The sequence below is a fragment of the Narcine bancroftii genome, chromosome 2 (genome assembly GCF_036971445.1).
Source record: "Narcine bancroftii isolate sNarBan1 chromosome 2, sNarBan1.hap1, whole genome shotgun sequence".
Taxonomy (NCBI): Eukaryota; Metazoa; Chordata; class Chondrichthyes; order Torpediniformes; family Narcinidae; genus Narcine; species Narcine bancroftii.
Window position 1 is genome coordinate 190,290,405 of NC_091470.1, and position 15,758 is coordinate 190,306,162.

General features: G+C 41.8%; 1 protein-coding gene across 1 annotated transcript; it reads right to left on the bottom strand.

Moving 5' to 3' along the window:
* Positions 1-425: 425 nt before the first annotated feature.
* Positions 426-15,449, bottom strand: LOC138754830 (beta-2-microglobulin-like). Its single transcript, XM_069919719.1, has 4 exons — positions 15,269-15,449; positions 9,306-9,584; positions 1,813-1,835; positions 426-1,459 (listed from the first exon to the last, which is right to left on the bottom strand). The coding sequence occupies exons 1-3, from the start codon at positions 15,315-15,317 to the stop codon at positions 1,828-1,830; spliced, it is 336 nt and encodes a 111-aa protein (XP_069775820.1). The 5' UTR covers positions 15,318-15,449; the 3' UTR covers positions 426-1,459; positions 1,813-1,827.
* Between the last annotated feature and the right edge of the window lie 309 nt (positions 15,450-15,758).

Genomic DNA, 15,758 nt, shown 5'->3' on the forward strand with positions numbered 1-15,758 from the left:
AATCTCAGAACTCTTTCCTGAAGAGCTACCTCACCTCTAATATCTCATATCATTCAATGGTAAACTCACTAGAGTTCCTGCATGGCAAGTTAAAATTGTTGTATTGCAGCGAACCCAACGATCGGGCAGACAGCAAACGGGATAAGACACCTGCTCCCATAGGCCACAGGAATCGGCCAGTCACAGCCAGCAGATCGCAGATGGTCCAATCCAGGCCCGTGGATCTGGAAGCAGCCAGCCTCGCTCAAGCCACACCCTGGTGGTGACACAGCTGGCTGCCTATAAAAGGCAGAGCTGCGGCCCAATAAAGTCAGCATCGATTACACTGCCTTGGGTGTGAGTCTTCTTTCTACCTCGAGCTAGAACCTTAGCAACCCTGCTACAGTATCATTTATTCCAGAGTTTGCAAATGAAAATACAAGGAGAAAAGGAAGAAAGTTTTATTTATCTATTAATAAAGTAATTATTAAACATTGATTATAAGGAGTCAAATATCACTTTCATTTTCCCCAACCCCACAATTCTGATGTAAAATTAACACCAAGCATTTAATGTAAACTAAGATTTTTAATTTTTTAAAAAAGCTCACAATAGGCGCTGCATTCCTTAATCAAGGACAGCTGTAAATTGGGTGGCCATTTGGTGGGGGGTGGGGGAGGGGTTAAGGAGTGGAAACTGTGAGAAGGAGGCACAGGAAAGGACTCGCCAGAAGTATTCCAAAACGAGCATCATATACTTGCAGAGTTGCCTGCAAGGTGATGCTGCAGATTGAAGTGGCTGTGACCCTTGCTATTTGCGTGGACTGCCAGGATGAAGGATTTAGTAAAACACAGAAATCTGATGGTAGTAAAAACAGAGACACTGGATAAACTCAGCCAGTCTCACAGCATTCACAGGTGAAGCTACACGGTACGAGTTAAAAAAAAAGAGAAGGGCATCTGTGCAAAAGGCTGGGGGTGGAAGGGAAGAAAGGGAGGAGTGCAGACCATCAGAAAAAAGGTGCTAATGGGGTCTGAGAGGAGCACAAGAGAGGAAAGGTGAGAACTGATTTCAACTCTGGAAAATGAATCCGAGGGTAAAGGGAAGAGAGACAGAGCTGGAGGAAAGGTAACATGGGAAAAGATGGGGGGGGGGGGGGTGTAGAATGTGCCATGTGTAATTTAAGATACATATCTGCAGGGTGGGAAGGACGGCAAGGACCCCCGGAGGCAGGCCAGTGATTCACAGCTCTAGGAAAGCGCAATTTGATTTTTAATGAGTCGTCATTGTTGTAATTTCACAACTGATCGTCCAGAAGTAAAAAGACCTGCTTCAACTGCAGTGATCTAATTTTCTAAAGAAGTCACATTGCAATTTTTATTTTAAAGAAAGCTTTGAACTTTAAGCAAGTTGAATCAAAAGGTGATCTGAACTTGGCAAGCAGTTTTACTTGTTCAGCAATTTCCTTTTGTGTTCGTGGCTGCAAAACAAAACAGAAGAGTGAGGAATTGGATTGATGGTCATAAGTACACAACAGCAACTGTGCTCAAGAAAGCAATCACTATCTTCAAGGACTCTCCCCAACCAGATCATGCCCTCATTTCACTCCGTCAGGAGCCTGAAGATGAACACAAGGACAGCTTCCTTCCCTCCACCATTAGATTGCTGAACCAACAATAAACCACAGACACAACCTCACTTCTTTTCATTTGCACCAATTTACTTTTAAATGTAATTGAAAGCAATTTTTGCACCTGTAATTATGCCACAAAAGAACAAATCTTGTGACACATATTCATGACGATAAATTCTGAATTTCAAGAGTTTGCTTACCTGGGGTGCAACAGCCTAAGACTCTGTAAGTGAAAAGGAGGGGGGGAAGGGGGGGGGGGTGGGAAGAAGAGAAAACATTGTTAGTCTGTGATAAAAACAAAATCTGCACCAGTTTCCTGACGCCATCCTACACATGGAAAGATTCACTAATAACGGAGCCCCTGCCTGCTCATATGAGAAGTGTCTGACAATTCTTAGCCTGTATTTGTTGGAATTTAGGAGAATGATGGCCGGAGGTGGGGGATCTCTCATTGAAACATTTCAAATCTTGAAAGGCATTAACAAGGCTGATGTTGAAAGGTTGTTCTTCATGGTGGGACAAGAGGGCACAAATTCAGGATTGAAGGGTGTCCACTTAGAACAGAGAATTTCTAGCTAGAGGATGGTGAATCTGTGGAATTTGTTGCCACAGGTGGTTGAGGAGGCCAGTCATTGGGTGTATTTAAAGCAGATTGATAGATTCTTGATAGGCCTGGGCATCAAAGGTTATGGGGAGAAGGATGGGCAGTGGGGCTGAGTGGGTAAATCTATCAGCTCACGACGAAATGGCAGGGCAGACTTGATGGGCTGAATGGCCTATTTCTGTTCCCATGTCTTATGATCACAGAGAATTATATCACAGCGTCCAAAACACCATGTTCCCCAAGGGAAGGGTGCAGGTTTAAAGGAAAGGCTGTAACTGAGGTTACTTTGATGGAAGAAACTGGGCCTGCCTTGAAGACTCAGCTTCAGATTCTGGTACCTCTCCAGCCCCGACTGTGAAGGCTTCGCGGTAAGAATTCAGGCTCCAGTGCCACCTTCAAGGGGAGCTGTGGAAGATGGCGCTGGAGCACGGAAGAAAACTATGGAGGTGACTGTAGAAACAACACGCATGCACGGAACTTCGTGCATGCGCACTACGGAAGTGACCGAGTCTGAGTCTGTGGACCCAACTCAGTCTGTGATTGCAGGTCAAACATAGTCAAAGCAAAAAGCCCGCCTGCAGTTTCAACCTTTGGCAACTTCAACGGAGGAGGGAGAAGAACCGGGAGTGGAAGAGGAAAGCCTCCTGCCACAATCACAGGGAGAGGAATCAGAAGGAGGTGGAGACCAATATATTCAAGGTAAAATGGGTGCAGATTATGTTACCCCAAAAACCTCTTGACCCACAGATTTTTGAAAAAATGCACTCAATTAGTCAAAAAAATGGATACAAATTTTTTACAAAAAAAGTGAAAGCCGTTTTTACTAATCAATTGGGAGCTATTAGACAAGAAATGACTGCCATGAAGACAAAGTGTAATAAAACTCTTGATAAAATTAAAATTAAAGTTCAAAAGTTTGAAGAAGATTTCCAGGAATGTCATATGAAGGTAGAAGAATGTAAAGATAGAGTTAAGAAGACAGAAGATTCCTTTACGGCGTGGGAAATTCAGAAGAAATTTTTAATGCAATATGTTGGAAAATCAGAGTCGGAGAAATAATGTGAAAATTGTTGGTTTGCCTGAGGACTTTGAAGGCAATAATCCAGTTAAAAAAAAAAATCAAAATTGGGTACCTGAAATTTTGGGGCCAGAGAATTTTCCTAATGGTTTGGAACTTGATAGAGCACATAGGAAAATAACCATATCCAGGACAACCACCACGCTCTTAAATGTCTATGTTACCAAGATAGGGAAATAATTTTAAAAATGGCAGTTCAAAAAGCCCAGGGAACAATAAAGCCCTTTTAATGATCCAGAATAATAGAGTATTTTATTTGTGCAGATCTGAGTAATGAAAGTGTCAAAAGAAGAAAAGAATTTAATCCAGCAAAATCAGTTTTGCAGAAGAAGGCATATAAATTTGCTTTTCGATACCCAGCGGTTCTTTTATGGGCAATTTTTTTCTCATGAGTGCGAGTCTTTGGAATTTGCCAATTCATTGTTTAATATTAAGCAGAATGGAAGGCAATCTTGTGTATGTCATGTTCAAATTCTGATAGAATTGAAACAGTTTTTAGATGGAGATTGAACTCATAATTATTAAGAAATGTAGAATTTTGTGATTTTTATGAGAAGTCAAATACAGATATATTTAGATACAAATGTTAATTCAGTTGATAATAAATTTGTATTATAGGATGCCTTAAATGCTTATCTAAGAGGCCAAATAATAAGTCATTCAACTTAAATTAAGAAAAATTATCTTAAGGAAGTAGATAGAGAAGGAACCTTTGGGAAAAAATTTACAAAAAACCATCGGGGTGGCGGGGGAAAGGTTAGAATTGATAAATTCAATTCAGCCTTATAGGATTAAGAAATTAATTGATAGAACTAAACAAAAATATTATGAATTAAGAGAATGAGCACACAAGGTTTTAGCTTGGCAATTCAAAAAAAGAGCAAGTATCAAGGGTTATTAATGCTGTCAAGAAAAATTACATAAACTGCAGGATATAAATGATTCTTTGAGAGAGTATTACACTAAGTTATATTCATCTCTATCATGCAATAATGAGGAAGAAATTAATTATATTTTTGCACAAGCTTCAACTTCCATCTTTGAATTGCCAAGCTTGGAAAGATTTAGATTCCCTGTTTACATTGAAAGAAGTTATTAAGGCTTTAAATTCTATGCAAAATAGGAAATCTCCTGGTGAAGAAAAAAATTTAAAGACTTATTGATGCCTTTATTAATGAATGTATTAAAACAAGGACTGTAACTTGCTTGTTATCAGAACTTTTCAAATGCTGTAATAACAGTTCTGCCTAAGAAAGATAAATGTTTATTAAAACCTGTGTCTTATAGACCTATATCATTATTAAATGTTGATTATAAAATTGTTGCTAAAGTTTTAGCTAATAGAGTAAATGAATATTTACCTGAGTTGGTTCATTTAGATCAATCTGGATTTATTAAGAAAAGATATTCTGCTGATTATATAGCTAATTAATTAGCTTAGTACATAGTTCTCAGAGAAAATCAGATTTAGCATTAGTTTTATTGTTCGATGCAGAAAAAGCTTTTGATAGTTTAGAATGGAATTATTTATTTAAGGTTTTACAAAAATTTTAATTTGGGCCAACATTTATGAATTAGATTATAGCTTTATATAGTTACTGATGGACAACTTCCTTCTTCTCCTTCATTAACACGATCAGTCCTTTATCTCCTGCACTATTTGATTTAGTAGTTGAAACATTGGCACAATCAATAAGGCAAGATGTTAGTATTAAAGGAATTAAAGTGAATAAAGAGTATAAAATTAGTTTGTTTGCAGATGAGGTATTGATTTATAACAGATCCTGAAAATTCTTTAGTTTATTTATATAAAAAGTTACAAGATTATGGAGAAATATCTGGTTATAAAATTAATTGGAATAAAAGTAAAGTTATGCTGTTAGTAGAAGGAGATTATGATTGTTGTAAAATGTGTAGCTAAATTTAGGTGGACATGTAATCCGATTAAATGTTTAGGTATTAGAATTGATAAAAATTGTTAAATTTTGTTAAATTATGTTCCATTATTTGATAAAATTAAAGATGATCTAAATAGGTGGAATGACTTACCTATTACTTTAATAGGCAGAGTGAATTCTATTAAAATGAATATCTTTCAAAGGATTCAATATCTTTTTCAATCTATACCTTGTTTAGTACCCCCAAAAAAAAATTTTTTTAAGACCTTAACTTAAGTTTAAGGAAATTTTTATGGAAGGCAAAATGGAGAAATAACTTGGAAATTTGAATTAGGCGGTCTACAACTTCCACATTTTCACTATTATTATAAGGCTGCACAATTGAAATTTATTAATGCAATGTTTGATTTAAATAAATCTTCTATTTTGGTGAATATAAAATTGATGAGAAGTCTATCTCCAAATTTATTTATAAGTGAAATTAAAAATTGTTAATTGGTAAGGATCCACCAATTTTGAAATATGGAATAAAACTGATTTTATCAGATAGGTTGGAAAGGAAAAATTTCAGCGAAAATGCCTTTATATCAAACTAAACTTTTTCCTTTTACTGTAAATAATCCGTTTTTAAAGATATGGATCAATTGGGGATTAAAAAGAAGTTGAAGATTGTTTTGAAGCAGGGAAGTTTTTAATCTTTTAATCAAATGAAGGAGAAATTTCAAGTTCCTAGTAATACTTTTTTATTGGAAAAATTAGGCCATAGTTTAAAATTACCTAGACTATCTGCTTTAGAATGATTGCTTACTAATAAATACATTTATATCTGAGATGGAAAAGTTATTACAAAATAATGCCCAAGTTGAATGTTCATAAATCAAGAATGAAATGGGAACTTGATTGAAATAGATAGATGAAAATGTTTGGAGAAACTTATGTAAGGATAGTACGATTAAGATTATAAATGTAAGATATAAAATATCTTTCAACATAATTTTTACATCAATTGTATTTAATCAGAAATTAAAGAAATTTGAATTAATTTCTTCAGATTTGTGTTTTAGATATGGACAAGAAACAGGTACTTCTTTTTGACTTGGACTTGTTCTAAGGTTAATAATTTTTGGATACAAGTTAAATTGTTTTTGGAGAGAGTATTAAAAGTGAGTTTACCATTTGATCCAATGTTATTTTTATTGGGGGACATTAAGTCGATTGCTTTAGGATTGAGATTAACTATGTACCAAATTGAATTTTTACGTTTGGCTTTGGCTGTTTTGAAAAAATGTTTGGCTATTACTTGGAAATCTGATTTAGTTTTAGGAATGCAAAGGTGGTATGCTGAAATAAAACCCTGTATTCCTTTAGAAAAGATAACATATAATTTGAGGGATAAATATCATTTGTTTTTTTGTAAAAGTATGGAGCCCATATTTAAAAACTCTTTTGGTACTAAAATTTAATCTCTTGATCACTCTGGTGAATGTCTTGGTCTCTGCAGCCAAAAAGTTGATTATTGTTGTCCTTGGTGACGATCTCCTTTCTTCTTTCTTTGGGGAGGAGGGAGGGCGTTAGTTGGGTGGATGAAGGAGGTGGGGGGGGGGGGCGGGTTATTCAATTATATAATGTTTGTATCAATATGTTATAATTAATGTCATACGATTTAAAATTATAAAATATTTTTTAAAATCACGTTTACGAGGCTTTGGGCCAGGCGTGAACAGGATGGGAATTAGCAGAGATAAGATGGGCAGAAAAGCCTGTTCCTGTGCTGTCATCTCCCTACTGTGTGATTTCAGGGATTAGCACTGCAACATTCTCAGCCTAGTTATGGATCAGGAGTTCAGGCCAATGTTGGAAATTAGAGTGCAGAAACTAGTCTGATGTTTCAGTGCAGGTGTCCCTTGTCCATAAGTCCTTCGACCGAGATTTTCTTTTAAATCCTGCAACCACAGAGGTCTGTGCCAAACATGGCGGCACTTGTGCTCGACACCGGACTAGGAGGGTTGCAGATTTCGGTGGTGCAGCAGACAGGTGATGGGGAAGAACACTGCCCCTCCCCCTGCTGAGTAGGAGAAACATAGGGGACAGCCCTACAGGTCAGTGACCATAGCAGCAGAAAAGCGAGGGGCTCAGCGGCTGAAGGACCCATGCAGGCTGCAGGGGACTGGCTCATAGGAACCAGGTATCAGAGCCAGAGAGGGGAAAGAAGGACTTTGAAAAGTCCTCGGGTACTGAAGGCTTCCTAATCGTGTGGGAGGTTTGGATCTGGAGCTCGGTTGGCTGATGGATTGAGGTCCATCATGAGTCCATGCAGCTATAGGAGGGCTGGAGGGGAATCCACGGACACTCAGTGACTCTGAAGGGACTCATTTTGCTTCTCTTTCTCCTATTGTTAGGGATTAGTTCAGTATAATTTTCTATATCTGTTATACCTTACACCACAGAAATTGAATAAGTTGAAGTGGTGACGACGTAGGCACATTTTTTTGCATTCTTGTCCTCAGGTGAGATCTTTTTGGGTGGATTTCGGGAATTTTTTGGAACGAGTGTATTTCTGCAAAATCCAGATTTATTTCTATTACGAAATATTGAAGAAACAGAACCTAAATTAAATTTGTCAATATATCAACTAGAATTTGTTAAAGTTGTATTAGCAGTGGCAAAGAAATGTTTTGGAAATCAGATACATATCTGGGTATGGCAAGATGGAATGCAGAGCTGTATTCCTTTGGGAAAAAATTTACATATAGTTTGAGAAATAAATATGCTATGTTACTGCAAATTTGGCACCCATATACCCAAATATTAGATTTAAAATCTGTAAAATTGTCCTTCTTATGTCACTGGACCTGCAAGAATCTCCTCTGAATTGTATTAAAGATCTTTAAATATATCTTGAACATCTTTTGCTATTTTTCTTCTTTTATTATATATAACTATATTGCATTTTTTGTTCTGGTTACCTTGGGTGGGGGGTTGGGAAGGGGTTTTGGGGGGGGTAAATAACATCATGTATGTAATTTTTAATGTGTTTCCTTTTGAAACATGTATCATTATAATAATTATTATTGAATAATATGTGTGGGGAAACATTTTAAATAAAATATTCAAAAAAATCAGTCAGATTACAGGCTTTATTAAGACTGAAGCCAGAAGGGGTCATGTCTAGTCTATTCAGAGGAGGGGTAGGGGAAGAGCTGAACAGAATCTGGCATGAGACACAAACATGGGTGTGGTAACTGAGTAACTGGAAACAAGGCATCATGACGATTTACATCAGTAATATTAGTTACCTGGGAATGTTCCAGAATTGGATCAAGTTCAGCTGGATATTAAGCACTGAGTTGGAGAGGAAGTTGTTCTTAGAGATGAATCGCTTATAGTAAAATGGGGTTAAGAGTGTGTGATGCTGTGTGCATTTAAATATGGTAAAGCTCCAATAATCTACAACCCAAACCCTTGCTGCCGATCTCACATGTGACATTAGACTCCCTTACAACTCATTCCCTTACAACTTCCTCATTCCCTCATAACTCCCTGGAGTACTGGTTCCCCTAGCATTCACATTGACCCTGGAGTTTGGGTGTAATACCATAGACAGTATCATCAAAAATGTAAAAGTAAACAGAAATTGTTTTAGGAATTAAGACCATAAGACATAGGAGCAGAAATATGCCATTCAGTCTGCCCCACCATTTAATCATGAGCTGATTAATTTTCCCCACTCAGCCCCACTGCCCAGCCTTCTCCCCATAACCTTTGGTGCCCCGGCTAATCAAGAACCTATTAATCTCTGTCTTAAATACACCCAATGACCCGACCTCCACAACTGCCCATGGCAATCAATTCCACAGATTCACCTTCTGGATGAAGAAATTTCTCCGCATCTGTTCTAAGCGGACACCCTACAATCCTGAAGTTATACCCTCTTGCTCTAGACTCTCCCACCATGGGAAACAACCTTTCTAAATTTGAAATAAGCAGAAAGGAAAGTAATGGGAATAAATTCAATGATCCAGAAAATCTACCAGTTAGCTCCCAAGTTCCAAGCATGCAGTGCTCTCCATGTTTTACTATGTATGATTTGCAACCAATGCACGTTTCACTCACCCAATTTATATTTATACATCTTGCCATTGTGATGCACCCTACATCCGTATTCCTCTCCCGCCTTGGGGTGGAACTCGATGTATCTGAAGTATATGAACTTCCAGTTTTGCTCAAAGGTGATGTCGGAATGGTTTGTGTTCGGTATCACCTCATTTCCTTGCATCAGCTCCAGTTTGATGTTGGGTGGGGTGAATCCTTTGGCGTAACAGAAGAGAACATTCTTCTCACCCTCCTGGATTGTGTTGTAGGTGTACATGGTGATCTGTGGTGGACTTACCTCTACAGAGGAACAAAACGGTAAACGTCAATCTCATGTAAAAGTTAACTATAGTTTCTCACCTCAGCAGCCCACAGGCTGAAGGTCCCGATACCTTGGTCACAAACTCATGCCTTAGTCCTCCCAGCTGCCCACAGACCGCAGCTCTTGATGCCTTGTTCACGAATGCATGCCTAGGCCCCAACCGCCTGGTGCTCCCGATGACGCAAATGCTTACTGTGGTCCTGACCTCTCCCGTACTGGCACCCACGCCAACTCCCACTTGAACCTCAGCCTCCGCAAGTTTGACACTACTGCTGGATCCCACAGGCTCAACTCGCCCACGCCACACCTTACTCCCTCTCACCACTCCCTACTCAATCCCTCCTTTGAGATTCCCTTCCCCTACCCCCAATCCTTTGTGTTTTATTCTTGTGGTTTTTGTTACCTGGTTGGATGCATGTTTTGATGTGCAGAATCTACTTAATACCTTAACTCACTGTGTTTTGTTCTTTATCATTTAGAGATCATTTAGATTTCTGCTACTGATTTTGGATTCTAGTGTGAATTTCAGTCCCATGTAATAAAGCCCCTAAATTTAACATTAAAAAGTGGTCTAGAAAATTTGACTTTTACACAAGTACCATATAAACTCATGTAATAGTCAAGTTTTTTGGACCAATTTTTCAGGCCAAATTTGGGGGGTGGGAAGTCAACTTTTATACAGATCTCACTTTTCTGACCGCAGGAAGTACCTCAGAAGGCCAGGACTGGATACTAAGTCGCGCTCAGGGTGTCAGGAGCTTGGATAGGCAGGCAGCCAAGGTGAGGATCCACTGTCGGGACATTGGGAGCTTGGATGGATGGGCAAAAAAAATGTGAGGGGGGGGAGGTCATGGGAGAACATAGGATTTTACAGTAACAGGCCCTTCTGGCCCACAAGCCCGTAATGCACAAATTAACCTACAAACCCCATACATTTTTGGAGGGTGATAGGAAACTGGAACACCCAGAGGAAACCCACACAGTCTTGTGAAGAACATACAAACTCCTTGCATAGTGCCAGATTCCCAGTTGCCAGGATTGTAATACCGCTTCACCAAAAAAAGTTCAAGACTGGCACCAACTCCTGCACTAATCGAAGATCCCAGTGAAAGCTTACTCACTCCTCGATAGGCAGCCTATGTTCCTCTCCTCCAGACCTCATCTAACCTTATTCATTCATGTACGGAGTGAAAACACCGCTGGCAATGCCCAGCTGACCCTGGATTAAATGGTGGTGAACAGCCTTTTTGTATCACTGCAGTCCTGGTGAAGGTGCTGTGGCAGAGGGAGTTACAGGAATTCAACCTCACCACAGATTATATATTTTTTGGTCTGGATGATGTACGAAACCACATCATTGTACTTCCTTGCAGGTAACTCATGTCAAGTCAAATCAACTTTACACTCATCTGATTGTACAAGTACAACTTGACAAAACAGCATTCTCCAGTCCTTGCCGCAAAATACATGTACAGGTACACAATCCTTTATCCGGAACCCTTGGGGGTAGGGGGGCAGTTTGTTCCGAATTTCAGATTTTTCCAGATTTCAGCCCTCCCGAATTGTGCTGCCATATCCACTCCCACCTCCTTCCATCTCCCCCCTCCACCACTCCCCCCCCCCGACTAGGGCTGCCGGTCTCCTCCCCTCGCCTGCCTGACTCGTGCTGCCGGTCTTTCCCCCTCGCCCACCCAACTCGCCCTGCTGGTCTCTCCCCCTCGCCCGCCTGACTCACCCTGCCATCTCTCTTCCCACTTGCTGGATTTTGGAGCTTTCCGGATTTTTAGATGTCCGGATAAAGGATTGTGTACCTGTACAACCAGACCCAATAGACATACAAACAGTAGATATGTAGGACAACTCCTCATCTATACAAATGAATAAATATTGTTCCATTAATACGACAGTCTGGATGGTCAGTGAGAGCAGTTCCTTTGGTCGTCCAGCATTCTCACTGCCTGCGGGAAGAAGCTGTTCCTCAGCCTGGTGGTGCTGGCTCAGATCCTCCTGGATCTCTTCCCCGATGGGAGCAGCTGGAAGATGTTGCATGTGCTCTTCAGAGAATGGTTGTTGAACACATTTATCACATGGGCTATCAGCATGTTAATGAAATCTGTCATGGGAATTTCTTCATCGTCTAAGCTTTGTACCATATGAGAGAAAACAATAAAATCTCAGCAACATGCAAAACTCCTACATCAAGAAAGGGGTGGGGGGTGGGGGAAGAGTGGGAAGGAGCAAGAGTTGATAGGATAGTGGAATAAGGTGGGAGGGGTGGAAAAGTTAAAGAGAGTGAAAGGTGAAAGTCTGCAGGTAAAAACACAGGTAAACTCAGCTGATCTCGCATCCAGAGGAGGTAGAGATATATTACCAAAATTACGAGCCTGGACCCAGTAAGCAAAAAGAAGGCATGTGTCAGAAGTAAAGACTGGGGAGGAATCCTTATCAACAGACAAAAGATGGATAAGAGGAAAAGTGAAAGTTGATTTTGGGTCTGTGAAAGGAGAGGGGAAAAATACGAACCATGACCTGTGCACGATCACAGCCTTTCATACATTTTCCCCATTAGCCACACCAAAGCCTAACCTCTTCTTCACAATCTATTTTCTTTATATTCAGGGTTGGCGTCAAGGGGTAATTTGCAGGCATGGACCCTCCTAACGAGGTGCTGTGTCCTCTGTTCATGGTTGTAGCACAGTCAGGCCCGTTTCCCCCCACCCCCCCCCACCATGTTACTAGCATGCATCAAGATTGACACATGCTAGCAACTCTCCACCCTGGTCACGTCTATTGGCACAGGTCAGGCCCACGCATCCTACAGCACCCCCCAGCTGGCACATTTTTAGCAGATAGCACCTCCCCTTCCCAAGTGTCCCCTATCAACTTATTTTTAGTCTATAACCCCCCCCACTGAGCAATTTATCAAGCAGTGGAATGTCTGCACCTCTAACATTCCAATGACCCCCCCCCCCCCCCCCCACAATTTAACATTCGTTCTGGCATTGACCCAGTTTAGATTTGAGAAGCCTGGTTTCAGTTTCACAAACACTACATCTCCATGCAAGATTCCATCACGTTATGGTCTACTCTAAGTACTGATACACAATTATTAATGAACCCTTCTGCTTTGACATTAGTCAATCTAAAACAGCCAGTTCCCCTTGTTGTTTTCCAAATAAATAGATCTCAAAATCAACCCTGGGCACTCTTTTGCCCCTCCTCCCATCAGGGAGAAGGTTCAAGAAAGTGAAATCACACACCAACAGACATAAAGGAGAGGTTCTATCGTCCAGCCATCAGGTTCTGTAATGGAGAGGCTGCTGCGCTCCTATTCAGAGGATATGCTACCTGCCAACCAAGACTCACCACAAGCCATCATGGTGACCAGGTTGCTGTTGTTCAGACAGCCTGCCCAGACTCAGCCCTGACCTTCACCCAATTGGCCCAAGTGAATCACCTCTGCTGACCCCAGCAGTTTGCTTCAAACCATGGGCCCCAGCACCCAATGGGCCCCGAGTGATTGGTCCCCCAATACTGGCTGCAGAACTCTAAAGGAGCATGTGCTCCTTTGTTCTGCCTCTTTTGACCCCTCGTGGCACCCAAGTATCACCTTTTGCACTGGGTTGGGGCAAGTCTTGAGGTTAAGTAGCTAGAGCCGTGTCCATACTGGTCAAGGGGTGGGGGAACGTAGTATCACCTTGATTCTGTTGATTGTATATACTTAAATAATTTCTCCAGTTTCTGTCGGTTTTCCCTCGTTATCCGAAGAGTATATCCACCTCTTCCGTGTGTGTGTGTGTGTGTGTGTGTGTGTGTGTGTGTGTGTGTGTGTTTATGACAAGCGCTGAAATTGCACCCCCCACCCCGTTTAAAAAAAAAATGCAAATCAAGTTGCCAGTTGGGTCATTTCCACGCATAATTGGGCTAGTTTTAAAGATCAACCGCAGGAAATTCTGAGCAGCTGGGGGTTGAGGTTTTGGGGTACTTTTCAGGGTGTGCATGTTTTTTGGGTGGAGTTCTCCATGATGAAACTATGACATCACTGCGCTGAACAGAAGCACGAGCCAGCTGATTTAAAAGGGGCTTTCTACCCTGGATGGGGTTTAATTCCAGGAGGGAGTGGGAGCACTGCACCCCACATGCATTTAATCCCAGAAACCAATCGCCCAGCAGACCACCCACCACCCCCCACCTCCTTCCCTCTCCATTCAAAAAGCCACCCCCATCCTCCGTTTGCTGGTGTGCCCTCCCTTATCCACCTACTACTGCTCCCCTCCCTAACTATTTTATAGCACGAGAGTTGACGAGTTTGTACATTCTCCTCGTGGGTTTCTTCCGGGTACTCTAGTTTCCTCCCCACCCTTCAAAACATACGGGGATTGTCGGACAATTGGTATTAACTGAGAAGCATGGGCTCATAGCACAGTAACAGGTCCTTAGGTCCTATGTTTTTACATTTAAAGGAATGCATAAAATAATTGAAGACTCTTTTACTGAGGACAAACTATTGAACATTAGGGCTAATGGGGGGGGGGGGTGGAGGGAGTCTTTCAACGCAAGGTAGGGAGTACACGTGCATTGGGCTAAAGGGGTGGAGGAAAGTCTTTCCAGGAGAAAGAGAGACCATGGGGCCTTTTGGGCTAATGGGGAGCACTTGCAAGGGGCCACTGAGGTTCATGGTAGGGAAAGGGGGCTCTTTTTGATAGAGCTTTATGGAGATCATTCAGAGAAGTAAAAGGGGCAGAGAAGAAACTTGGGTCCGCTGGGAAGCAGAAACTGGTGTGAGGAGCCCACAGAGGTGGAGGGCCACTGGCGACTGTGGACAAGGGACTCGCACAAGGCGGCGGGCTGCTGGAGACTGGCCGAAGGGGTACCAGGTACCAGAACCAAGGTAATGGGACTCGATAGGGAGCCAACAACACTGAAGGCTCCCTGATCATATTGGTTTGGATCTGAAGCTGGGGCGGCTGATGGTCTGTGTGCAAATCCACACTCAGTTTCACTTTTGCTTCTCTTTCTCTGAGCATAGGGGCAGCAGGCAATTTTGGCCCATGGTGAATCACAGTGGGCTAAAGGAAATTAGGCAATATTACACCCATTTTATCACTTGACAATAAAAGAATCTTGAAAATCCTTTACAGGGGATTCAAGAGAGTGGGGAGCAGTGGCAGGGAAAAGAATAGAACTGGGGCAAATGGAAACAGAGGCACAGAACAGGAGCAGGCCATTCAGACCTTCCAACCCATCTCACCACTGAGCGCAACCAAAAACTGGCTCCCCAAATTCAATCCCCAAGCCTGGAACAGGACCCAAATCCTGGGAAGAGGGTGGCCTTCCTTTAGACAGAGAGAGACTGAGGGAAGGTCCAATTTGAAAGGGAGACAGAGGACTGGGACTATTGGCCAGAAGGAGGGCTTCTTCCAAGAGAAAGATGCGAGGCTTGAAGGCAAGGGGGTCCTTTTACCAAGAAAAAAAAGGGAAAGTGAGAGAAAAGATAATAGCATTCAAAGACGAGGAGTCTGGAGTCCAAACGTTTTCTTTTTGAGCGAGGGAGGAATGAGGGGAACAGGACCGAACCAGGGAGATCTTGCAAGGGGCGAAGGGCCGAATGGACAGTCACCAGCACCCACTCCCTCTTTTTTTTGGCCTAGCCCTCACTTACTCGCCAGACACAGAAAAGCCAGGGACATCCAGATGAAAGCCTGAAGCATGATGACAGAGAGCTCTGGCGACGATATCCCTTCGATAGCGACCTGTGTAACCAGTCCCCGCCGCAGCAACTGAATGAAGCTCAGCAAAGTCCTGTCGATGGCGAGCCGTCGACCCACCCCCGCCGGTTTGGCCAATCACAATATTCTCCGCGCGCTGCGTCATCGGTCTCCGGGTGAAACTTCTCTGTAGATGTTGCGAACTGGGAAAGGTTTGGAAACGCTCACTCGAGTTGAACCTCCAGACTCTGAAGTTTGCATCTATGTCATTGCATGACGGGGCAGTCACCAAACTAAGAAAGAGCCCTGACAAATTCACCTGTCCATTGCATTAAAGCTGCAAACATCAGGTTTATTACGATTCAAGATTCTTTCATTGTCAGGTAATAAAGTAGGTGTGTGATACCCCGTTTTACGAATACTCACTTTACGAAAATTCGCTTT